The sequence below is a fragment of the Gopherus evgoodei genome, chromosome 10 (genome assembly GCF_007399415.2).
Source record: "Gopherus evgoodei ecotype Sinaloan lineage chromosome 10, rGopEvg1_v1.p, whole genome shotgun sequence".
Taxonomy (NCBI): Eukaryota; Metazoa; Chordata; order Testudines; family Testudinidae; genus Gopherus; species Gopherus evgoodei.
Genome location: NC_044331.1, coordinates 7,559,298 through 7,585,974, shown reverse-complemented (window position 1 = coordinate 7,585,974; position 26,677 = coordinate 7,559,298). Strand labels below are relative to the sequence as shown.

General features: G+C 40.1%; 3 protein-coding genes across 3 annotated transcripts in view; all 3 read left to right on the top strand.

The window, feature by feature from the left end:
- Positions 1 to 7,372, top strand: part of PDCD7 (programmed cell death 7) — a 10,095-nt gene extending 2,723 nt beyond the window's left edge. The window contains exons 2-5 of the mRNA XM_030578204.1: positions 802 to 940; positions 2,853 to 3,089; positions 3,719 to 3,806; positions 4,857 to 7,372. Of these exons, the coding sequence (XP_030434064.1) occupies positions 802 to 940; positions 2,853 to 3,089; positions 3,719 to 3,806; positions 4,857 to 4,974 (582 nt within the window). The 3' untranslated portion in view covers positions 4,975 to 7,372. The remainder of the gene's footprint in view (positions 1 to 801; positions 941 to 2,852; positions 3,090 to 3,718; positions 3,807 to 4,856) is intronic.
- Positions 4,920 to 26,677, top strand: UBAP1L (ubiquitin associated protein 1 like). The gene is made up of 7 exons (XM_030578756.1): positions 4,920 to 4,996; positions 13,504 to 13,658; positions 15,420 to 16,250; positions 18,220 to 18,429; positions 24,084 to 24,185; positions 25,568 to 25,713; positions 26,468 to 26,677. Exons 2-6 carry the CDS (start codon positions 13,527 to 13,529, stop codon positions 25,700 to 25,702), a joined length of 1,410 nt encoding a protein of 469 aa, XP_030434616.1. The 5' UTR covers positions 4,920 to 4,996; positions 13,504 to 13,526; the 3' UTR covers positions 25,703 to 25,713; positions 26,468 to 26,677.
- The window catches only part of LOC115659044 (ras-like protein family member 12), a 61,917-nt gene continuing 61,717 nt past the window's right edge, over positions 26,478 to 26,677 (top strand). The window contains exon 1 of the mRNA XM_030578759.1: positions 26,478 to 26,623. The gene's annotated coding sequence lies outside the window, so the exon portion shown is untranslated. The remainder of the gene's footprint in view (positions 26,624 to 26,677) is intronic.

Here is a 26,677-nt window from a genome sequence, read left to right as displayed (position 1 = left end):
CCAAGGAGTTACTTAGGATACCAGATCCACTCACTATACAGTTGTTTTGTGTTATTAGAATGGTACAAAGCATGCAATGCACGTTCCAAGATCTGACCCTATACGTTTAACCTAGTTCTGTCTACTTACAAACTAGTACATCAACTCTGGGTACCAAATCCAGACCACCCGACGCTTTTGAATGGACCAGGCAATTTGTTTGTTTACTTATTATTGTCGTTATTGTTATTTTGATATTATTTTCTTTGGAATCTGGAGTTTGGTCACCAAGACATTTGGATCTTGACCAAAAATAATTGATTACCCCATAGTGCATCCTATCATAGGATCTGGATCCCGATTTTCTTTAATATACATACATCATCTATCATTTTGATGTTCTATCGACAGAATTTATTAAGGCTTATGAATTCACTGGCCTCTGATACCACTGTTTTGGTAAAAAGCAACAAAGAGTCCTGTGACACCTTATAGACTATCAGATGTTAGTCTGTAAGGTTTCACAGGACTCTTTGTTGCTTTTTTACAGATCCAGACTAACACAGCTACCCCTCTGATACTTGACACTGTTTTGATGTTACTCCGATACTGTCCAATTTTTTAGACTTCTTTGCCATATTTTATTTCTTACTATTAAAAATGACACAGTAGGCAGGTGACTGACTGACTGACTTCATCTCCATCACTGGAATATTGTGTTGGATTTCTCTTATTCTTCTGTTTATCCTATTTGAATTTTCTTTTTAATTTTTGCCCACCTATGTTGTTTCATGTTTTTTCTGTACGTTTTTCTGTTCCCAGGAACGTGAACTTAAAGCTGCAGCAGACAGTGTCTTATCTGAAGTAAGGAAAAAACAGGCTGACACAAAGAGAATGGTGGACATCCTGCGTGCTTTAGAAAAGCTTCGAAAACTGAGAAAAGAGGCAGCAGGAAGAAAAGGTGAATTATTGGCACTTTGTGATCCATGCAGAAATTCAAGAAATAAAACATTTTTAGACCAATATTATATAGGGATTCAAATATGGCTAGCAAATGTTTTAATTTTACAAAATTCCATAATATTGAAAAATTTCCATCCTTGCATCAGGTAGCCCCTTTATGATTACCCCTATTTCATTGTTATGGATTAAAGGCTTACTCAATGTGAGTAAGGCTGGCAAAAGCTTGCCCTGTGTAATACAAACTCTCTGCTAAAAATGGGATATGATAATGGTGCCTTCCAAGCTCTAAAATTTGTGTAAGTTTATGGAGAGTTCAAATAGTCTGTAAGATGAATTGGTGCCCTCACTTCGTAAATAAAGGGTATGCCTGCACTGCAATTAAAAACCTGCGGCTGGTGGGCTGTGGGGTTGTTTAATTATGGTGTCCGAGCACTGGAACTGTTTCACCTCACATGGTCCTAGAGCCTAGGCTCCAGCCCCAGGCCTCCGAGCCAGAGCCAGAGTCAGGTGGCATGGGCCCACCGGGGGTTTTTAATTGCAGTGTAGACAATACCAAAGTGGTCATTTGGGGGATTTATTTGCAGAGGTCCCCATAAGGCAACTATATGCTTAATTTTACTGCTATGAATAATCCCATGGATTTTAATTGAAATCACAGATCAGTGGGACTTCTCACTCTAGTAAAGCTAAGCATGTGCGTGAGTGTAGGTTTAGGGCCTTCGGTTGCAAGGTGTTGTTTTTGGTTTGAAGTCTTTTTATTTCCTCTAATGGTACTTTACTGTTTGGATAGAACTCTGTTCTGTTCTCAGGATGTTTCAGCAGAATAGATATTTCTTAAGAACAATAAGCTCTTGGAGGCCTGATTCAGCAAGTCCCAGGATCAGACCTTTAGTGGGTTTTCCAAAGGTATTTTGATAAGGACTTCTCCAGTTGTACCAGTGTCTTTTTACTTGTTCTTGGCTCTGCCGAATTAGTAACTTTCATAGGTTTTCTGCATTATTCCAAATGCTTTATTTAACAGGTTCAGTTGGTGAGACTTTCTTAATGACTTACCAACCAGAAAGCTGTATAAACCAGCATTTCAGGACTGGATGTGGGCTCTGGTAGGGAGTTTGGGTGTGGGAGGAGGCTTGGGGCAGGGGTTTTGGGTGCCGGAGGGTTTTTGGGGTGCCAGATTCAGGTGGTGGTGTCTGCAGGCGGAGGCAGTGCACAGAGTCGCCTGGCCGGGAGTGGCCACACCTCCACCTAGGAGCAACAGCGACATGTTGCCATTTCCAGGGAGCCGCCTGAGGTGAGCGCCGCCCAGATCTGGCACACCAAAATCCCTCTCGCGTCCCAACTCCCTGCCCAGAGCCCCCCTCTCGCACCCAAACTCCCTCCCTCTTAGTTAACAAGAATTTTTGATTACCCGTACTCCCCATTCTCCCAATATACCAGATAATAAAACTTTCACTATAATAATAATAATTAATTAATTACTTCTTATTAGATGGTATTATTAACAACCATAATTTATATTTATGTAAGCAGTATGTGCTGAGTGTACCCAATAACCAGGCTATCAGGAACATTTTGTAGATAAATAATAATCTTCATGCATAGAGTACCTGGCTAGTGAGGATTTGGAGGATACTGTCTGAGCAATGTTATTCCTTACTAGTTACCTTACTGTCCTATAAGAATGGAATTTATCTCCGAAAGATTGTTGTGTAGCATGCAGAATACTATAGCTACGTACTTTTATTTCCAATCTCCTTCTTGACCCACATCATTTTATTGGAGGATAGTCATGAGAAAAATGAGTGACTCAGATATAAGTTCAGTGGCGATTGTGCAAACTTCGCTCTCAGCATGAAACTGAAATTAATACCATTTCTGTGATTGAAAATTATAATTCACTGTCTGTGTAGGTGTTTGTCCTCCACCCTCAGCAGATGAAGACTTTGAACATCACATAGAGAGGCTGAGGACACTGATCAGAAAACGCACTGAACTGTATGAAGCTGAAGAGAGAGCATTAAGAGTTATGTTAGAAGGAGAACAGGAAGAAGAGAGGAAAAGAGAAATGGAAAAGAAACAGAAGAAAGAAAGGGAAAAGCTTCTACAGCAAAAACGTGACATTGATTCCAAGTTATTTGGGGATCCAGGTAAATTTCTGCATATTTTAGTTCAGTATTGGGGAGGGGTTTTTTTGTTTTTGTTTTTAAACAAGTAAGGTTAAAATGCAAGCACAGCTTTGCTTGGAAAAGCTGATATGTGTTGAATTTACACAATGAAGAGCAGGAGACAAGACAAGATACACACGTTCATTCATGCCCTTTCATTATCATATTTATAGAGTGTGATAAGAATTGGAAAATTACTTTATGTAGGAGGCCCTGTAGTCACAATATCACAAACTATGATTTCACCAAACCTTACAAACCAAGCAGGATTAGGCTGAATTTTGTATTTAAATGGAAGACGTCCCACAGCATGTTGATGCGTTAGTATTGGGGATTCAGCCGGTGTCATTATTCCTTTTAGTACGGCTCCAGTACCAGTGAGTTCCCAAGGAGGGAGTTTGCTAGTGGAGGTATTGTCTTTTGTATGAGTGTAGAAAGTCCTAACCACTTGTAGTCATCAGAAATCCCATAATACTTTTTGTAACAAGAATATATTAATTGGCAAATAACTTTAAACAATAATCACGGAGTGACAAGTGAGATATGGCACCTTTTTTAATATTGAAGGTCATATCTTGTTGAATGGTTTTCTTATGTATGTGTTTTAACAGATGAGTTTCCCCTTAATCATCTACTGCAACCCTTTAGACAATATTATTTACAAGCCGAGCAATCTGTTCCAGCCCTCATCCAGATAAGGTAAGAGCAAACATCTTTAGTTTATTAGTGGTAATGAGGTGGTAGTCTGTCACATAGAGATTTGTGAAGATAATATTAAAACACCTGTTGTTTCATTGACCTCCAGAATATCAGGTTTATACCATGAATTCTCATCAGATCTCTTTGATTGTAAAATTGGCAGCTCTATTTACCTAACTCAGCTTTCAGCTAATATAAATGTATTCCCACCCAAAAATCTTCATTAACATAGCGTTATAGTTGCTGAAATATATTTCCTCACAACAACCTGAACATTAAAAAGCAATCAAATAATAAATTAAGGCAACTTTCACACCCAACACAATATTAATTTCAAAGCACTAGCCCACTACAATCATAACATATAATAACAGCAATGCACTCGTGATCTCTAAAAATACTCATTTTCAAGTCAACAGTATTACTGCCCTCTGCACACAAAAAAATCTTCCTGGAGCACTTGACTTGCTTTTACATGGGAGCATCCTTACCTTCTCATAGAAAGTTTTAAAATTAAGTTTTACAAACTTTACATTTTATAAAATTCATAGACTAGCAATATCCGAGTTGCCATCAAACCAGTCTAGAAATGAAGGGTCCATGTTCTCCTCCTGATCCTAACCTACTGTATAACTATGTACAATGGAGAAAAAATGATACAACTTTTAAAGTGAAGGCAGCATACTTACTAGGGTAAAGTGCATGATTAAAAAAAATTGTATTGATGTCATTTTTAAAAGCTAATTCAGGAACATTATGCTTTCGACTCTTTAAATATGTTGTAGATTTCAGCGTAAAGTGTAGTGAATCTCCATATATAATTACTAGAAATTTGCATACTCATGCTCATTTCATGTTGGTTTAAAAATGTATCTTCAAGTTTTTGCTTTGAAGAATGTAATTCAGAAGTACATTTTATAATGAGTTTGTATATCAAACAATATGAAAAAATAACACCAATGTGAATGTATTTTATTAAGGCGTGTGAGATAGCTTATCACTGAAGTTGGAACAGAACAAATGCCTACATAAATCTTTTTTCTATTAAAGGCATGAATGGGATCAGTACCTGGTACCCGCTGATCATCCTGAAGGAAGCTGCATCCCTCCAGGATGGGTTCTTCCGACTCTCCCTACCAGTGACACCTGGGCCACTGCTGTTAGATAATTTAATAAGTCAGTCTGAAGTGGTAGGTTCCCAGGGAAAAAATAAATATACTGTAAATATGTGCATGTGTATATTATGTGTATTTTTCCCTTGAAATCTACATCACCACTTCATTTTTTTAAATTGTAAAGCATGTAGCAAGATACTGGAGTTGGAATTTCCTGTAGAAAAGCGATAAGGGAAAAATCTTTTCAACCTCCTGGATCAATAGATAAATATCCAAGTGTAAAAGATAGTGTAAGCCATGTTTGTTAGTAATGTTGTGGTGCTGTAGAGTTACAGTTCTGTTATAGCAGCAAAGAATCCTGTGGCACCTTTATTTAACAAGTCTTTGGATTTGAGGAAATTTGTTTACAATTTGAGTGCATTGTAAGTGGGCTGATACCTTTGCAGAGCATGTGTGTGCAATCAAAATGCTCACATTGGACATCTCTAGCATGTAAGCTTTGAGTTCAGCAGTCATCTCTTTCTTCCCTCTTCTGGTTGTAGAGATAATGAATGACTGTTGCCAAAAGAGGTGACTTTCCATAGAAAACTAATGTTGAAACAAATTCCTATCCCAAAAGTAGTATCAGTCAGTGAATCTCGATCTAACATTTGACCCTGAATTCAAGATCTCTTTTTAAAACACAAAACAAGCAAACAAAACAGCCAACACCACATAATTATATAAGTATAGACATTTCTAAGAGTCACAGTGGTCAACCTAAGTTCTAATCTTGACTCTACCACTGGCTTGTTTTTTGGCCTTGGCAGTCAATAAACTCTTTTTGTCTATTTAAGCAAACTGCTAAATAGGAATAATTTCCTACCTCACAAGGATTAATGTTGTATAGTGAGTTTAAAATGCTAAATATTACTTATATTGATATGCTGTTTAGCCATTATGCATCAAGCATAGCTCACACATTTAATATTTTTCTAAATAAAAAGTGTGAGCTCCACAGATGGCCTCTCTTTCAGGCAGATTAGTAGCCAGCTTTTGGGCATTATACATGCAATAATAAATGCATGCAGCTTGAAAAATCTAGCTCTTTCATTGTCTCCTGTTCAAAATCACAGTTATTTTTCCTCAATGAAGGGCTTAAAGTGTTGCCTTCAGTTTTGTTATAAGAATGAAAAGGTTTTTCCCCTCGGTATAGTCATGTATTGCACTGTGTCCAAGAGACACTTTGTTTATAAAACCTGAAATTTTGTATGTGCTAGATCTTCCTATAGACTAGACATTGGAGCCTATATTCATGTAATATCTGTTACATTATATTGTATTTGGGTGTGGTACTAATAGAAGTATACTGGCAATCCTAATTGTACATCAGCAATGCTGTGATTTTTTTATTTTTTTTTAAATACAGTAAAAGTAATACATTTATATAAATTCAAACTGTCTGGTCAAGACTACATACAGTGGAGTCAGTGGGAATTTTAATTTAAGAAAATGAACCACAAACACAATTGCAGTTCTTTATTAATAAACACCTTAAAGAGAATTCATAAATTATGCCACACCAGCTTTAAATCATTGTGTAATTCCTAGGTGATTGCAACACATTGGAGATTATTTTCATTTAAAGCATTCACGTCTCCCATTAAATCTACAGTGAGTGGAGAATTTCCTCCATTGTACGGAAAACTGTAACGCTTAGAGGAGTTTGTAATACCTAGGCACGAGGAATGAGCTAAGAGTGGCCATCAGCATTTATTCTGAATATCCTTGCTTTTATGGGTTTGTGACACTTTAATTCTTTGGTATATTTATACTAATGTTTTGTAACTATCTTTTAATTACAGTATTAAAATATTGACTCGGTCTTGAATGGAAAAAGACTAAAAGTGTAAATCTCATTTTCTCAGTTTGATGTTTCTGCTGTTTTCTGTATTAAAATGTTTTTGCTGATTTTATGAACAGGAATCAAGGTTATGAAGACATCAGAACTTTAAAAAATCACTAGTAAGCAAGACCTTTTTCTCATATTTAGTAATATATCAAGCATAACTATCAGTCTCTTTCCATACTTTGTTAGTAGACATTAGCAATTACAAGTTGAACAAAACCCTTAAAATGCAAACTGGAGTTTAGATTTTTTAAATGCTTGGTGGAAGTAGCAGTTTTTGGCATTTTGATCTGAAGAGTGCTAAAATGGGAATATCTCCCAAATTGTTATGCTCAAAAAGGTAGACTAGCCATGTGACTATATAGCTTGATAAATAAGCCTACTAGAAAAAAAAGTAATACAAACTGAAGCCTAATTCATTGTAATTGTTCTTGCTAGCTAGCTACTTTCTTCCTTTGTAAGTAGATACCATTTGTAAAATATAATTTGGTCAAAAATACAACTCTCATTTTGTAAGTGCATTTTATACTTTAAAAAAAAAATAAATAAAGGAAATTGTCAAATACCTGTTCTCTGAGGGTGAAATTTTCCAGCAGAAGCCTTTGCATCACTTAATTTTCATAGTATGGGGAGGGCTGCTGGCAAAGTAGCTGTACAGGGAAACCTCCCCAGCTCTTTTCCCTAAGCACCGCAGAAGAGTCTGCAGCTGTTTTGTGTACAGGCCAATATATAGGACAGTGATGGGGACATGCAATGGGATCGATGTTTATGCTGGTTCTAGTTCTGCCGAGCAGATCGATGGAAGTGATTTGGAGTTGCAGTTGCTATTCCAGCCCATAGGCTTCAACTCTGCATCTTAGCCCCAACACAAGGGAGTGGATTTAATCTTTCCAACTCACTTACACATCAACTGAGTATCTGCTCCGACACCGTGTGATGAAATTCATTTCTCCCTAAAACTGCATCAGTAAATCAGCATATGCTTGACTAAAATATAGTGGCATATTCAACACCATTTGTGTTGTGGCTTTACAAGTAAATGTTCATAATTTTCAGCTGAAACTTGTGCCCGGAGCTGAGGTCTGTCAGTATGGGCACACTGGGAATTACTTGAAAGGGTTAAAATGACTGTGTGACTCTTTTTGCCAGAGAAAATGCAGCAATTGTTGCTTCCATGTATATTACCTGTAAACACCATATGATATAGGTCATCATAAAGTAATTAAAAGGAATGCCAGGATTTCTGGTTTACAAAAGAGAAAAGAAAGATCTGCTCTTTTTAGCTTCGGGTTGTACAGGAAATCTTCTTTACTCTAGAGTTTTATTTGCTCTAAAACGGTGGTTCTCAAACTTTTTTTTTTTCATGGACCACTTGAAAATTGCTGAGGGTCTCTGCAGCCCACTTAATGATCTTTCCAAATGTTGTTTGTACTGTTAGCTAACTATTGTAAAGCGCTTTGGATAAAAGCACTATATAAAAAAATGGTTTTTTTGTTCTACAAATAAAAGCAGATACCTCATATTTTAATATCGGTAATCTTACCTTTCTAGTGCGATGGGTGTGCCCTCTCTCCTCCATCGCAGCAGCTCCTGAGCTGAGGCTGGGAAGGAGGGGTGTCTCTCCCCTACCACAGAGCTAAGGCTGGGAAGGAGGGCCCCAGCAGCCGCAGCTCTGGAGCTGGGGAAAGTCGCCTCTTTTTCTGGCGGCTGCAGCCCTGCACATCCCAAATTCCCCCCACTCCCTCTTCTCACCCCACTGCCCCCTTCCACCTACTCCCTATCTCTCCCCCCCCAAGGCCACCACCTCACCTTACATATGTGTCTTCTCCAGGGTTCACTCACCTAATTAGTGGAGCCATGCCTGTGCACCTCCACTAATTAGGTGGGTCGCCCTTCATTCTCTTGTGTGCGGCTGCCCAGGCATGTACCTTTAGAGGGAACTATCCACAGACGATCTGAATGGAGTTTGCGGACCACTGGTGGCCTGCAGACCACACTTTGAGAACCTTTGCTCTAAAACAAAACTTCAGTTCTATAAAAACAGTGGCAGCAGCGCCTCCAATTTATAAAACTTAACGAGCGACCAGAGGATGATCAGCATAAGTGGTTAGGCTCCTTATTGTGTCAGAGGATATGGTGATGCAGGCTAACTGATTAGGCAGCTATAATCTAAAACTGTAGAAACGTGACTCAGACACCTGACTCTTTTATGTGCAAGCATTTAAAGAACTGAGCAGTGGATAAACAGCCAATGTATGTAAAACATTGCAAGTTTCTCTACCTCATGGGAAAAGCTGCATGATTTCTTTTAAGGTACGCATAACTTTATATTTCTCTCTTGTTGAGGAACATATAAAATTTAAAATGCAGTTGATGTATGTAAAGCAAAGTATACTCCAGTTATGTAGTTTAAATATAGTTCATATAGTAAATATGCAGCATTGTCTACTATTACTTTTCCTTGTAAAATATTTTGATTTTGAAATGAAGAACACGTTTTGATGTTTAAGCGACCAGCTGAAGAGGAACTCTTAAAATATTGTGTAGCTTAGTAACTATTGTATGCAAGTTTGTGATTTGATTCTAAAATAATCTGTCTTCAGATAAACACTAATCTGAATAAACCTATGAACTGAGCTGAGTCCAGACAGGCATTTTCGTGCTATCTTACAGATTCATAGATTCTAGGACTGGAAAGGACCTCGAGAGGTCATCGAGTCCAGTCCCCTGCCCTCATGGCAGGACCAAATACTGTCTAGACCATCCCTGATAGACATTTATCTAACCTACTCTTAAATATCTCCAGAGATGGAGATTCCACAACCTCCCTAGACAGTTTATTCCAGTGCTTAATCACCCTGATAGGAACTTTTTCCTAATGTCCAGCCTAAACCTCCCTTGCTGCAGTTTAAGCCCATTGCTTCTTGCTCTATCCTTAGAGGCTAAGGTGAACAAGTTTTCTTCCTCCTCTTTATGACACCCTTTTGGATAACCTGATAACCATGTCACCTCTCGGTCTTCTCTTTTCCATACTAAACAAACCCAACCCTTTCAGCCTTCCTTCATAGGTCATGTTCTCTAGACCTTGAATCATTCTTGTTGCTCTTCTCTGGACCCTCTCCAATTTCTCCACGTCTTCCTTGAAATGTGGTGCCCAGAACTGGACATTACTACAGTTGAGGCCTAACAAGCGCAGAGTAGAGCAGAAGAATGACTTCTTGTGTCTTGCTCACAACACGCCTGTTAATCTTGTAGGGTTTAGAAAAATATTGTGGCTCAAAAGAAGGTTGATATAAATTTCCATGCCTCCTTTGGGTCCAATTCCATGTCTGGTCGCAATACAATTTCAGTTTTGTATGGCAGCAAGACATTCTGTCTAGTCCTACACTAAGTGTCTTTTTTTTTTTTAATTGACTTGATGTGTGTTAATCTGTCAGCCTGGATCCAATGATTAGGAGTGATGTGAAGATGTCACTGGATGAGTGAGTTCAGAATCCTTGTTACAAGTGTGTTTTGGTGTAAACTAGTATTTGCTGGTACCTGCTTTTATTTCTTAGGCAGGCAGGCAGGCTTCCCTGTGATCTTAAAAGTGGAAGCCTCAGTTATATATTTTTACAACATATCATAATGGTCCATTTGGCATTATAATCCAAGCTATTGACCTCTGAAAATATTTGTAGTGCTGATGGACCATTATCTAGTGTGTCTCTAGTAGTCACCTCTTCTTAGGTCTGATGAACAAACAATTTTTGTACCAGTATATTATTTTGATTGGGGGGGTGAATTTTTTTTAATCAAACTAGTTATACTGGTACAACTCCTGCTGTGGATACACTTCTACCAGTATATTTTATTCTCTTTATATGGGAATGGCTAATCTGGTATAAAGCACGTTTGTACGGGTATGACTGCGTCTATACTAGGGACAAGGGATTTGCTGACCGCTGCTTTCCACAACCCCCCATTGGCCTGGAGCGGCGAATCGCAGCCAGTGGGAGCCGCGATTGGCTGAACCTGCGGACCCGGCAGGTAAACAAACCAGCCCGGCACACCAGGGGCTTTCCCTACATAGGCGGCGGCCTTAGTTTGAGAACCACTGATTTAACTCTAAAGGAACACCCTTCTCTTCCTGCAGCACACAATGTCTGCAATGTAATAGTAACTACGTACATATGGACTCTTCAGTGTATACAATCCAGGTAACTGAGACCAATGCTTCACAATCATTGATTTTCAGATACAGTTTGGCTATGCTTTTCTGTGACACTTACGCAAGCTGGAGCTTATGCTGAACCTCCCTTACGTATGGAAGCAGATGGTCTATGCCTGTGTAGGATTCCAACTTGTCGCACGTGAAATGTATTAGTGAAAATACATGTGCAGCATTGCAAAGCTGGTTATTGTCCATCTGGCTATTACAGCCCCGGATGCATATAATCCTTGTAGTGACAATCCAAATAACAACCCTTCTGTAATGTTAATATAAACTGAGTGTTAATTAGGTCAATTGCATCTAGGAATTGTGTATAGGAATGCTGATACTTTAGTCTAGCAACTGCAGTATTTAAACTTATTTCCTAATGAATGGAAGTCGGGCTGGGAGTTGATTAGGTGCCTCTTCCTTGCTACATCCACATTGTTCTTAGTTTTATATATGGTGGTGCTCTGTCCTTTTTGTATAAAGTCTGCTTCTTTTTAGACATATTTATCCTCACTAATGAACATACCCTCCCTCTTGTTTGAAAAAATTATGAGCAGAACAGTTTTGTGAAAATTGACCTGATTCCAGCTACTTTTTATTTCTTCAGAAAGATTATAAGGAACCACTGTGTAGAGATTTTTTTTTTTAACAAGTTCAGACTTTAGATTCCAAGTCTTGTTTGAAAACTTGCTGTCGAGACATGCCAGTTAACATTATGCAAAAGGAAAATATCTATCAGCCTATCATAGATAAGAAATTAGGGAACTGGGATTCTTCATCTGCCTATGCAACAGAATCTTTATTTTTCATCAAACGGAGTCATTCATAGCCTAAATCTATTGGCACGATTGTAGGAATACTTCCCATGCCACTAGTCCCTGTTCATCAGATTCTGCCCTTCTCTCCCTGCCATTCCGACCACACACACAGTTGCTCGCACTAAAGATTATTTGATTTCCTTTTAAAGTTTATCTAGATAATATAATAGCAACATCCCTCTAACAGTAAGTGTGGTTGTATCTCAGCCCTCACAGTAGCAGGGTCTGCAAAACAATGTGGGCAAAACCTCCCAAATGAAGGACTCAGGAAAATGACTGGTATGGCAGAGAGAGAGATTAAATCACGTAGAAATAAACTGTATGGGCTGACCCTCATTATTCTGCATTTTTTGTTTAAATAACTCGTAGAAATACATTTGAGTCTGAAGTGTGTGTGTGGTGGTGGGAGTTGTTTCTCCAATGAGGCATAGCTGGAGAAAGGGATATGTGAGTGCACAACAGTAATGTCAGCAATTCTCTCCTTTTTCCAGTAATCTCATCTGGATTTGTGTGCATCTCTTAAGATGCTCCAGTGCCATCTCAGCAGTCACCTTCCGCCTGCTCTTTAAACCCCAAGTGGGCAAGCCATGGGCGGGGGGGAGATGGAAGTGGAGAATGAATGAATCTTTATCATGCTGCAAATGAAGCTAGAGTCGAGGTGACTTTGGTGACTCCATGCCACACTGGGACTATATGCCACCTGTTCAAGTTATCACTTACCATGGGTACCAAAACAGGGCACTTGATCAGGGGATAGAAGAGAGCACTGTTGGCTGTCAAAGATTTGGACAGCCATTTAAACTAACGAACTGAAAGTTCACATATGCAAATGATCAAATGAGTTGCGGTTACAGGCTCTTCTCTGGAAAAAGGATGAAAGAATAACTGCATGCTAGTTCTTCATAAGAACTTCTCTTGAGGTTAGAAATGTAGTACCAAGAAGGTAGAGTAGCTGGCTCTGGGCACATTGTGGACATGTATAGATGTACACTGCATGGAACCTACAAAGTCTGTTTAGTAGAATGCAAACTGGCACGTGGAAAAAAAACCTGTCTCCTTTAATCATCTATGGCAAAAGCCTAGTTATCAGTTCCTCAGCGAGCGTAAGGTGGTGCCTGAGTGAACAGACCTGATTCTGCACAAGAACAGTATGTCACTAATGTAGCGTTGAGCACAGACCACATGTGGGTCATAGGACAGGCATGGCCACATGTGCAGCAGAATTACAGGGCATAAGATCAACAGTCTGGCCTCTGTGAGTGAAGTGAAGTAATTGTGGTCACATGTTCAACATGAATCACATTTGGGTTCTGCAACTGTTTCTATCATCCAAAATGTGAACTCTGGAGATCTGGGCGAACCACAGAGCCCCTATTCTGTGTTCATCACAAATTCCTTCATCTAATAATAAAGTTTAGCCCTTGATGTAAATATTTCTAGTATCTAATGCCAAATACACTGCTCTTCTACTTTACCAGAATCAGCAGCATATAGTGCTTTTCACTTCTCTCTAAACTGCGTTCAAAAGCTACATTATTTTTACTTGCGTTCGTTAACCTATATCTACTTTGCCTCACCTTTCATGTCTTTTTAAGGATCGGGCATGTGAAATGCTATTGCCCTACTGTTTCACATTAAATTTACTGAGACTTCTTATTTACTTATTTTCTGTTAGATTGCAAAATATCAAGAGACAATATGAGCTGTCTGGATGACGTACCTTTTAAAATGTCCAAGAGCTTTGAAGATGACTCTGCTGAAGGCACCAACTTAATCAGTTTAGCCGACTTTGATATTCCTGACTGCACTGAGATCCTAATGTGCACAATGGTAGGTTAGTCCCTGTTCTAAGAGCCTTTGTTAATTTTGATCCCAATATTAATATCGATGATAATAAGAGTAGCTTAGGTTTTTTTCCCACTAAAAAGGAAAAAAATATCCTTGAAATATTTATTTCCTGGACCAAACTGACACCTCTTTTTGCAGTCTTATGCAAGACCAAAGACTGGTAGGGCAAAGCCCAGATCCTGCTTTGGCCTGTGCCACAGGACTGGAAGGGGAATTTTGGTCAGCCAAAACTACCCATGCTGGCTAGGACATATGCTGCAGTGTGGTGTATTCTGACAGACTAGGCCCTGTTAACATGAGAGTTGAAGGTTGTGTTTAAATGGACACATTGGTTGCTAAACAGGTTTGTCAGTCATAGGAAACTGCTGCGGATTTCCCCCACTGGCTGGCTGTAGTACTTTTTTATCACTATCATTGCAGTTGTTGTTTTTCCAGAACCTACTAGTGCAGATTTCCTAGGTTACAGTTGTTGCTAGCACAGTTTCAACCATAGGATGGATAGGATTTTAGTTGGAGTCTTCTGTAAAAAGAACTGCTTTGGTTTCAAAGATGTTCCATAAGTTGTCACCAATAGGTGGAGTCATTGCACTTTATTCTTGGCAAGCCTGCAGAACTCTTTCTAATAGAGATTGACACTGTTATACTCTTGCTTGGAGGAGCTGCAAAGTTTTACAAACCGCATCCCGCTTTTATGCTAGTTCATGTTGCTCAGCTTTGCTTTGCTCCCTATTTTAAATATCTCAAATATACTAAGAATAGTTTTTTGAAGGAGATTGCCACATCTGTGCCTTATGCAACATGTGTGAAACAGGTAATTGCAGACTGAGAGGTGTGCAGTCTCCTGATTTGCACATTAGTGTTTGCACATACATTCCAGTTGCCCCTTTCTCTCAAATTCTGAACTTCATATTTGGCTTTGGAAAAAACAATATTATTCTTCACATGAACTTGATAAAGCTGCAAGATTGGATTTAAAATCTTTCCTCAAAGTTTGATGTGTTTTAGCTCTGGGGATTTGGTTTAGGTCCATATTCAGTCATAACACTAGCAAGTACTAAGCCTGATTGTATGTAAGTAGTAAAAACAGAACTCGTGGCCTGACTGCGGGGTATTTTTGTCTGACAGCCCAAAAGAGTTCTAGTCCGGCAAGCTCCAGGGCATGATATAAGACTTATTTGCTCAATCAGGTCTTTAGACTTGCATCTCAAATATATTTGCATTTTAAAATGAAGTATATTAAAATAGTACCTCTTCTACTTCCATGCCAACACCCTCAGTCCACAGTTCTGTGTTTCCCTTCCCCAGGATCGTAGGTGATAAATACTGAAAACAAGGCATAAGACTTTGATTGTAAGCTCAACTCTGGAAGCTAGTTGGTTTCTAAGCATTATTCAAAGATTTAAAAAAGCCCTTGAAGTTCCAGTGTGAATTTATTTGAGTTGGATGTAATTATTTCTGAGAGGCAGAAACAGTTCTATGTTCAGGATTACAGATACTGGGCTAGACTGTAAATTGGTGTAACTCCCTTGCCTGAGCTGGAGCTCTGCTGATTTACATCAGCAGAGGATGTGGCCCATCCTGACCAGTCCTGCACCCCTTACTCTTGCAACTAGTTCTATTGTAAGCGTTACTTCGGTAAGTAAGAGTGAAAGTTTGAACCCGTAAAAGGCTTTTAATTGACATCACATGAAGGTTTTTTAAAAAAAAAAATACTGAATCATTCTGCTTACTGCTATTTTACAGCATGATTTCTCATTAGAAAAAAAGGTGCTTTACTGGATTGAGGCTGCTTCTGGGCAAGAAACTCCCTGGTATGAAGTTACTACTGACGTTGTGCCAACAGCTCCACCTTGCTGGCTGCTTTTGATTGATCCTAAAGAAAACGATGTCATCAATACACAAAACGAGGAAACAACTAGTGGGAAAGCAAAGGATAGTGTGACACACACAGCCTCTGTTCGGAGATGTGTAAGTCTAAGTGCTGCTGATCTGAAATATGGCCCTCCTCTGCTCAGAGGTGCATCATCTGAGATGGAAAGTGAGGACTGGTACTCTGAAAAGAATGAGTATTCTGAGGACGATGAGTATTCCTCTACTACTGGTGAAGAAAGCAACAAAGAAGAAGAAAACATTTTGGACAACAAATTTGTTGAAAGCATCATGCCTCAGTATTCCCAAGTTCACCAGTTTAGGCCAAGGACTTCTCCAGTATTGCTAGATCCACCTTCTGAAAACTGCTGCTACGAGCCAGTTACCACAAATCTGATCAAGCAGAGAAGATCCATGATTTTATTTAATAATATGAAGAATGAGTTGGAAGAAGCCAAAAAGAAGTTAACTGCTCTAGTGCATCCTTTAAATAGATCGTCTGTTGAAAGGAAACTGGCTCCAAGACCCTTTTCTCTTTACCAGCGCTCTCGAAGTAGCAGAAATCTTAGATATGGACCTGCCTCGGATGTATCCTTCATGGGAACTTTAACCCCAACACCTCCACCTACCCCTTGCTGCAGTCCCAGGACACCTGCTGCTGCTAGATCAATACCTCCAATAAGAAACCATAAACCCACCGTTGCGGTAAGATATGGCTTTTTGATGCTGTGTACCTTTGTCAATGCTACCTGTAGTAGTCACACAGCCCCATGCAAAGTGGGGTAAAGGGTGAGAGAGAAAAAAGACAATGTAAGCCCTAGAGCAGGATTTTCCAAACTTAGAAGCTGAGGAAGTCATAAACATTTGGCCTTCTTTATATGTTGAGGCTGAAAAAAATAATTGAGGAAAGTCTGATAAGTGGTTGGGGAACAGATTTTCACTAGAGCTGGTCTAAAATTTTTTGCTGAAAATTTTTTTCAATGAAAAAAATGCCTTTTAGAGGACGTTTTTGTGAGACAGTTTCCATTTTCATCCAAGAACTACAACCATTTTGATTATTGACATCTGCCAAAGAAAAACCAGTTTTCAACAACTGAAAAAGTTTTGGTTTTCAATGAAAACCTGAAAATATAAACAATTTTTGTTTCTTTGACATTTTTTGCAGGAAATGAAATACATTTCCCAACCATCTCTAGTTGTATCCCACACACAGCTGCCTCTCCAGCTGGCTTTTTTGGCAGTTTCAGAAGGGATGCCAATGGATTGAAGGAACTGAAGATGAACTGCTTTCTCACCCCTAAGGTGCAGCTCAGGGTGGAAGTCTGCACTATACTATCTCTTTTGTCCTTGTTTGTGTTGGTAGAAGACTTCAGCTTCACAGCTGCCAATTCTGGCACTTTTTACTGCACAAAATTCACCTTAAAAAGTCTAAATGGAATAATTATGAAATAATTCTGATCTAGTTCCATAGTTGCATTATAATGTCTGATCATGTCACCACAGAGTAAGTACCAAGAAAATGACAGAATGAATGTTTTAGTTCCTGTCATCTTAAATTTTGCAAATTTGATTATAACATACTTGAGAGATGTCAGACTTTTGTTACTTAAAAGCTGCAGGGTACAGTGACCAAATAAATGAAAGGCAATGTCAAGTTACATGTACTTGTGGTGAGATTTAGAGACGGAATTATGGAGTGGTTATATGCCTATGCATACTCTGTAAACTAATCATTGTTAAATTTAATGATTTACCCATCATCCCAATCTTTCAGCTATCTACATCATACTGTATTCCATAAGCCCCTAACCAGGATGAGCACTTCTCAGCGTGAGACATTTTCTAGGATCTCAGACGGCTTTGTCTCTCTCTCTCTTGCTTATGGTTTTATATCTTTATACACACAACACATTCTTAAATAGGAGATCAAGTGTTTAGAGGGTCACTTTTTTTAAGACTTGACCACCTGACTGTCATCCTCATTGATATTATAATCGTTTCCTGCCTCGTCAGCCAACAGTAAGTAAAGAGCTTATTGGAGTTAGGAACAGGATTCCCTGAGAATTAGAAGCTGAATGTGATCAGTTTATTATATCAGCATCCTTTGATCTGTATCTGAACCAATGCCTAAATTTAATTAAGTCTAGTCTCATTTGAAGGGAGAGCTTGTGGATAAATTGTTGTAGCTGTCCCCGCATAATAACTAGATTGGGTTCTTTTGTTTGTTTTATTTTTAGAGTGCACAGCTTAAAGTTTTCCCAAATTTCCGGTCTGTGGACATTGTCATCTTGGTCTGTTCAGCGTTTCCCTGGAAACATAAATTCTGACCTCAGTAAGGTCATTTGAAGTAAACTTTAGAATACATTTGAACAGAATATGTAACATACAAACTCCCATGCATGACAGCTAACATATACTGTAATCATTTATTTATATGCTCACACACAAGACCAGAAGGGTATTGTTCCATTTATTGGAATTTTCCTCTGGTTGCCCAGTCTAATGAAATTATGTTAAATAACAAATGCTGCTTTTGAGCATCCACAATTACCTTGTTGCTCCAGAAGAGGAGAAAAAGGATTCTTTTAATAGTTCCCCATAGTACTAAATGCTAGTATCTTGTAAATGAATGTGTCTTAATTAGCGAACATAAAGTTCTGTGTTTATTTTTCAGTCCCTCAGCCCCTATTCCTGCCTTCCACCCCCTTCTGCGGCTCTGCAACATCCAAGTTCCCACAGAACTCATCCAGATTCAACAGCTGACCTCCTCTCGGCATTAAGCCAAGAGGAACGTGACCTTATTGAGCCAGTTATAGCCTTGGGTTATCCGATACGCAGAGCAATCCTCGCCCTCCAGAAGACTGGAAGACAAAGTTTAGGTCAGGTTAGTGGAGCCAGTATTGCTTTACTTAAATGGCATGGAAAATACTTGATAAAGGACAATCATGTAAGAAGCTTTAGTGCAATATCATCTGGTAACTAGCCAAGCCTTAAAAGAGACGCCCAGTTCTGCTTTTGGGAAACTGCAGTAGTTTATCATGCGTCATAATAAGAACTGAACTAATTCAGGATTTTTGCCTTGGATCTTCAATTTTTAAGTAATAAAATTGGCTTGCATTATCTTCAGCCACCTTCTCACAGGCAATAATAGTTGCTGTTTTACTGTTTTATAATGTTCTATTTATTGTATAGAACCGAAAACCTACATCAGTGACATAAACCGCAATGCTATTTTGAAGGGCAGATTTCTTGTGTTCGTGGTATGGAAACATTTTTGCTAACAGATTTTTTTTTCTCGGTCGTTGGATCATATGATTTATCGCCATCAGGGGAGGCTCCAGGCACCAGCACACCAAGCACGTACCTGAGGCGGCAAGCTGCGGGGAAGTGCCCTGCCAGTCGCCATGAGGGCGGCAGTCATGCTGCCTTCAGCGGCATGCCTGTGGGAGGTCCGCCAGTCCCACGGTTTTGGCTGCAATTCAGAGACAGGTACACAGAAGGCGCAGGACCGGCAGACCTCCCACAGGCGCACCACCAAAAGCCGCTCGACTGCTGTGCTTGGGGTGGCAAAATACATGGTGCCGCCCCTGATCGCTGTGGCTCATTGAGTCAGAGCTGGAGTGTGTAATTCCCTCTGAGATTTCTTGCTTTTTCACCAGAATTAAAGAATTTGTTTCAGAATTGTGATTAGTCACTGAATATGTACAAATAATGCCTTTGCATTATACTGGGTCATAAAAGATTCTAATTTGTCACCAGTGCATATGCATCACTTATAGTTATCTTACTGGATGCTTCTGTACACTAACTAGTATCTGAGCATATGCCAATCTTTAATGTATTTATCCTGACAACGTCCCTATGAGGTAGGAAAGTACTGTTATCCCATTTTACAGCTGGGGAACTGAGACCTAAGGAAAGACTATGTGACTTGCTGAATGTCGCACAGGAATTTTGTGGCAGAGCAGGCAATTGGACCTAGGTCTTCCCAAGTGACCGGCTAGCACCCTATCCACTAGATCAGTGGTCCCCAACACGGTGCCCAGAGGTGCCATGGCACCTGCCAGGGCATCTATCTGCATCCGCATACTGGCCAGTGGACAAGCATTAGCCGAAATGCCACCAAAAAGTAGCAATGCCAAGAGGCATCGCCGCCAAAAGCAGCGTCATCAAGAGGCGTTGCCGCCGAAATGCCGCTGATTTTTGATGGCATTTTAGCAGCAATGCCTCTTGACGTTGCTGCTTCTCGGCAGATGCTTTTCCGCTGGCAACGGTCCTCGGTGGCTTGTCGCCCGGTGCCCGCCAGATAAAAAAGGTTAGGGACCACTGCATTAGATCATCCTTCCCAGACCAGTTCTGCTGTTAAATGCAGTGTTCTGTAATCCAGATTGGTGAATATTATTTATTCTACTCATAAGTCTTAAACAAGCCAGGCACAGAGAAGTGGGCAAAGTGCAGCCTACATGCCCTATGTAGTTGATGGAGTCATGCAATGTGCTCCTGACCGTGGCTGCCATCATCTTTAATATGGAGGGCACAGCCCACAGAAGCTATACATCCCAGCAGGCAGTGCTCCATATTACAGATGAGGTTGGCTCAATCTGCTCAATTTTACGCAAATTGACTGTGGCACTCAGGTTCTCAGAAAGTTACCAGTGCAGCCTTTAGCTAAATATACGGTTGTATCCTTCTGCTCCCTGCGCTGGTCTCTTTCTTTCAGCAGCGTGATCTCTGTCTTCTCTGGTTGTGTAGAGACACAGGGAAATACAATGGTTAGCCCTGAAGACTTCCAGTCTCAAATTACCAGTGTAAGTCTGACCAAATTAGGCTAAAGACCTTGCAGGAAAAATGTTTGAAAAGAAAAATCGAGACTATTCATTACTTCTTAGTGTCACACTGGGTTGCAGTGTGGTGCTGACAGCTACAGGCAGGGTGATTGATAGTAACATCATACAGTAGCCAAAAATCACTGCATTCTTTATGGCGTTGAGTCAATCTGCCGGAAACTACCCATATTCCCAAAGCAAGAACTTTCAAGGTATCAGCCTTAAAGAGGCAACATTACCCCAATTCTGACAAAAGAACATGGTTAAAAGGCTCATACAGGGATAGGGATTGTCATAATGGGTCTACGGTCCATATAATCCAGTATCCTGTCTCCACCAGTCACCAGTACCAGATGGTTCTGAGGGATATGGAAGAATTCCAAAGTAGATGGGCAATTGTGGAATAATCTGCCCACAATGGAAGTCTCTTCCTAACCCCTATCAGTTAGTGGGTGGCTTATGGCTGACATGGAAGTAATAGTTCTTCAAAACTTTTTGATAGTCCTTGTTCATTCCCTCTTGGGCACCTGGCATTAGCCACTGATGGAAGACAGGATACTGAGCCAGATGTACTTTGGTCTTACGCAGTATGGCTGCGCTTTGTTTTATGTTTCTAATGTAACTGTTCTCATTATCTGCATAAATGCCCATTCTTTTTTAAAATTCTCTAACTCTTGGCCTCAACTATACTTTACGTTGTAGAGTAGTGAGTTCCGCAGACTGATTATGCATTGTGTAAGAAAGTTCTGTCAGTTTTAAATTTGCTGTCATTCCACTTTATTGACTGTCCTATTGTTCTGGTAACACAGAATATTTTAGGGATGTTTTTAATAGTGGATTTCCCCGCCCTTGGTCCAAAGCTTGCTCCCAGGGAAGAAGAGTGGTTTTCCCCAGTCCTTCATCCTGAAGCCATCACTTTTCTCCATTTTGGTTCGACCTAATCTTGCAGTCTACACCATTCCTGTGCTTCATCTCTGGCTGTGAGGATGGAACTTATGGGCTGCTCTCTGAATTGGCTGGCAAGACACTGGGAGTTTAAAACCAGTGTACAATGCAATGTTCTTTTAAGCAGCCACCTATGGAATCATCAGAAATTGGTGGCCTAGGAGAGATGGGCCTTTTTAGTGAAGGTCAAACAAACTTGTAATGGAAATCTTGGGAATACATTCAAGGGAATGTGTAAGCCATGGGCTTGTTAAGTGGAGTGGATTTAGTTTGAGTCATTGCATTGCTTTTCTTTGATATGAAAAAACAAATATTTTTCTGCATAGCGTGACAGGTAACATAACGAAGCTGAGGGGGGAATGGGACAGATAAATTACCGAGCTACAAGTGTACTGAAGAACTTCATGTTCCAAAGATTATAATGCCAGAATAAAGCCCCTTTAAGAAGTTTTCTGTGATATAAGATGCTACTGAGGCTACCTGGTGTTTATAACCATCCTCAATCTCATTATAAAACACAGGAAAAAACCCAGAGAGAACAGCTTATGATAGAAGCAAGCATTAAACTGTGTATGTATTTAATTTTAGTTTTGCAGAACATGCCTATCTAATGTTTTGTGGGTGTATTAATATTCTTGAAAACCAAAGGCAAAACTTGTTGATCCTAAATCCATTCCTCCAGGGCAAGCTAGCTACATTCTTTCTCCACCTCCACAGGCAAAAGATTAGTTTATACTGTACCATGAGGTCAATAAGTCACAATATTTAAAAACCTGTTTTTGTTTAATCTTACTGATGGTGTTTTATAATGCTGAAATCATCCTGTTTATGCCAGTTTTGCACAAGTTCCATCCTCTGCTTACACAAAATGTCAGATTCTCTGAATTGTTTGCTTCTGCAGTGAACATTGTAGGCAATGTCCCTGTTAATGGCCAAAGAAATATTGTCAACAGCATTGGCTTTTTAGGAAGGAAGGACATGAGACAAATAAAAACAGCAAGTTATTTATGTCAATGGCAAGCAAATAGAGGCTGTAATGTTTGATTTGATAATACTTAGTCAATGTAGGTTGTGCTTTTTAATCCTCATTACCACACTGCAGGGGAAATGAGTATTCGGCCAAAAATTTTTCTTAGATTTAGAAAGCCTTTTTTTTGGTGGACATTTAGCAAGTTTTATGATTTTTTATTGAATATTTCTACTGGCTTTGATGCTGTTAGTCTGGCAGAGGGCCACTCATTTTCTTTTGCTTTGGAGATTATAAATCAAATTCTCCTCTGGCATTAACAGACACAACTTCAGTAAAGTCTGTGCAGCTGCACCCGCTTACACCAAGGTGGTGAATTTGGCCTTGGCTTTTTTATCACTATATATTTAATTTATTGTTTGTCACATAAGTTTTTGGGCAGTGAATGGCTTATGTGGTATTTATAAGATACCACTGGGAATTGTGCTGTCAGCACTCCAAGAACAACGAGGAAAGCCAAAAATAACTGTTTACTCTCAGTAATGACAGCAAACAGGCCTCTCTTGGGGTGCAGGGCATATTCTGCTCTGTATTCTGGAGCAAGGCCCTAGAGGGATGAAGTTTTGAACATCAAGAGTGACACTGTGCTGATGGCAGGTTAGAGTTCAGCACTATCTAGCACTTTAATGATACAGTCTTTAAAAAAACAAACTTTAAAATCTTTTTCCCCACATCAAGCAGAGTTCAGATTTCTGGATTCCCCTGGGGAGGGGGTGTCCCTCTCTTTGTTCATATTTCCCACACCCAGAGAATGGGAAGATTGTAGATGATTATCTTCTCCAGGGAAGTGATGAAAGTCCTGCTGCCTGAGTCACTGAAAACTCATAGGAACAAAACATTAGGCAACAAACTGAATGGCACAAGTTTACGTTGACTCTTTCCCGTCTCTTTTTTTTAAATTTGTGATACTCCTTCTACTCCGTATCTAAAAACTGGTGCAAAACCACAGCTGACCTTAATGGAGACTGAAAGACAAACGGTCTAGTTCCCTGAAGTGTGGCTATAACATACAGCTTTTGCCAGCTTGTGGGATAATTGTACAATGCACAAATTACTTATATTCCATGCGTTTCTTGTTACAATCCTAGTCTCTTCTCCAATCCCAAATTCAATGTGAACAGTCCAGCATTAGCACCATTGGGCATCTAAGAATTTAGCTTGATTAAGAAAAACATCAAATTTTGCACTTTTAAAAAAAAAGTAAAGGGCCAAATCCTTAGGTGATATAAATCAGTGTAGCTTACTCAAGCTACCCTGATTTGCACCAGCTGAAGATCTGGCCCACACTGAGGGAATGTTTGCATAAATAAGCCTCATTCAATAGCAGGGCTGAAATCTTGGCCCTACTAAAGTCAGTGGGGCCAGAAATTTGTGAAGCAAGGGGCCCAGCCTCTCAACCAGGAAAGCTCCACTCGAGTCCAGCCTCTCAACCAGGAAAGCTCCACTCGAGTCCAGCCTCTCAACCAGGAAAGGTCCATGACGATGGAACAATTTGTCCCTCCCTGTACATCTGGTTCTGGGTAATAAGACCTTCATCTCCTCGAGGAGTTCTGGTGACACCTCAGTCATAAGAACAACCTCCAAGACGGAGCCTCCATATTGCAGGGCTTTGGAGTGATGGGCAGGCACACTCCTTCAATCAAAGGTTTCATATACAGGCAATAGATTTTGATTGCTGCTCACCCTCTCTCCCGGAGATTAGATTAACCCAGTTTCTTTCTTGCTATCTCTCTGTTGTAGTTTCTCAGTTACCTTAGTGCCTGCGACAGGTTGCTGAAACAGGGCTACGAAGAGGGGCAGGTGGAAGAGGCAATGGAAATGTTCCAGTACGCGGAAAAGAAGGTCAGAAGCAGTTAGGTGCCTTCAGAGCAAAGAGTAATGTTGCTTAGGCCTTGTATTAGAGGTAGGACTGAATCAAACCCCCAGCACGACCTCCAGAACCCCTTTCCTTGTGGGCTACACCTAGCTGTTGAGGAATCCAGCTCCGCCTCACACAGGGAGTGCAGAATATTGGTGAATGGCTCCATTACTGCCCCCGCCCCTTGCAGTGGAAGCACTCTGGTCTCATAGCCCGTGCACTGATGAATTCTATACTGCATGGGCACCAGCCTCCCCAGTGGCCCATCTGCTTACTAGTTCCACAATGAGTTGCCAAGGCCCGTATGCAGGCTCTCCCCTGTGTGCCTTCCTTTCCCCAGGTGGCACTGTGACAGTGTGTGTTGGCATTTATGAAGTCACTTTTGGCCAAGGGTGTTGAGAGGTGCCCCTACCCATGTGAAAAGCTGGCACGGAAGAGGATAAGAACTACTGAACTTTGGGTCTGGACTGTTTGGCATAATTCCAACTTTCACAACACACCGGATTGCACCTTTCCCTTCTGCTGACCTAGTTGCAGATAAGAGGCTGTGGAAAATACTGAGGCCAGTGAAGATCTGGTGCAAGAATGAAGGGTATGGGGGAGGGGGGAGAAGCACTAAAAATAAATCCCAGCTGGTGCTCAGTATTTTTTTCTGATTTGATACATCTTTTTCATGTAACTACCGTATTTCGTAATGTAGACTGAAATTCTTTTATATTATCTGATAATGGTAATATTTCCCCCCAAATTAGTAGTATTTCACCGTACTATTGGCTAGGGGCCACTTTAGAACCAGATTGACACCCTTTGAGAATTGGTGAAGTGTGTGACTGTTTATGATAAAACAGTATTGAAATAAAGAAACAATAGGTGTTACCTGCCGTTAAAAACTAGCCCCTCTGTCTGTTCTGTCCATGGAGTGTGTCCAGAAAAAGGACATTTTCTGCCTTTTAGAGAGGTGGGACCAGATTTACCACTGGTACCGGTGGGTGTCACTCCACTAAGTCAGTGGACTGGTGTCCACTTTTATCTGTGGTGACTTTGGCCCAGGGTTTTCAAACTGTTCTGTTCCCAGTTCTGCAGGGGCAGCCCCTGCACATATATGGAGCCTCGTTGACTTCCCTGGGGCCCTGCCTAAGCATAGGAATTCACCTGTATGGAGCAGTATTCAGAATCAGGGCTTTACCATCCCCATTCTGTACCATTGAGTTCAGCATTGTTCTTTAAATGTAATTAATCCTGCTAGATCATATAGCTCGGTTGCATCTTTTCACATACTGCTGCTTCTTCTGAAACCTTACAATAAATTCCCCTTGAATCGACAATGATAAAATAACTTCCTTTTCTGTTCCTTTTTCCCCCCCAGGCAGCTGAATTCCTGCATCTTTTAGTGCAATTTAAGGATATGGGTTTCCAGCAAGCTGAAATCAAAGAGGTTCTTCTGCTTTATGAGAATCACAGAGATAAGGCACTAGAAGAGCTGATGACACGAACACAATGACCAAATCTCTGGTAACAGTGGCATCTTTTCATTTCTAGATTGACCACACCGTAGCCTCATAGTTTCATTCTAGATGCAGGCTGTTAATTTAGTGAAAGACATGACTACAGCCCCTCAGAAATAAACCATTAAAGTTGCATCTCATTCTCTCCCCACTTTCTGTGAACATCTATTACAAGTGGCTTTGTCACTGTACCATGACAGTGGCTTTATATCAGAAATTTTTCTCTGCACCCCCACTTTCCACATGCACACCTTGATTATCTCACTCTTTTGGATAAAATGGAATTGGATCCAAGCCCCCATGTGGCTTAAATTCTGCAAAAACCGGGACATGGCTTACAAGGCTTTGCAAAACATGGCCTCCTCAGTCACTCTGGGATCACATACAGCATAGTCTCCGTTTTTCCTATAGCACAGTACCAGCAAATATAACCAGATGTGAACTTTACAAAACACAAACCAACAGACGAGGTTGGTTTTTTTTATAAAAGCAGAACATTTCCCCAGAAAATTAGTTCCTGTTTTCTTGAGATGAGTCCACCTTGACTTGGTCCTGTCTGAAGTGTGTAACCAAATTCTAGATTTCAGCCAAATAACATTGGCTTCCCATTTAAAAGGAGAAAGGTAAAATGAATATAATATTTAACTGAGTGTAAGAGAAGAAAACAGGCTTCTGTTGTAATTTTGTTGATAACTAATATATCATGTTTATCCTGTAAGGTGAAAAATGATTTATGCAAGTCTTATGCCCTGCATGTACAGGAATTTCCATGAAATTTGGAAGAGAACTGAAGGAATGATTCTGCTCTGTGACCAATTGAAGGAAGTGTGGAGAAGTGGCACAGTTCCAGAAGGTGGGAAGCAGTGGCTCAAATAATCAAGTTAATGCACAGTCTTCAAGATCTGGAAAATTTGGATGTAGGTTTTTTTCTGGTGTAACTGACATACAAAGAATGTAACTGATCCAAATCA

Coding starts and splice junctions, on each gene's coding strand:
- UBAP1L (XM_030578756.1), top strand. CDS start 13,527: ATGAGCTGTCTGGATGACGTACCTTTTAAAATGTCCAAGAGCTTTGAA. Junction 13,659..15,419: donor AGATCCTAATGTGCACAATG/GTAGGTTAGTCC, acceptor GCTATTTTACAG/CATGATTTCTCATTAGAAAA. Junction 24,186..25,567: donor TCCAGTACGCGGAAAAGAAG/GTCAGAAGCAGT, acceptor TTTCCCCCCCAG/GCAGCTGAATTCCTGCATCT.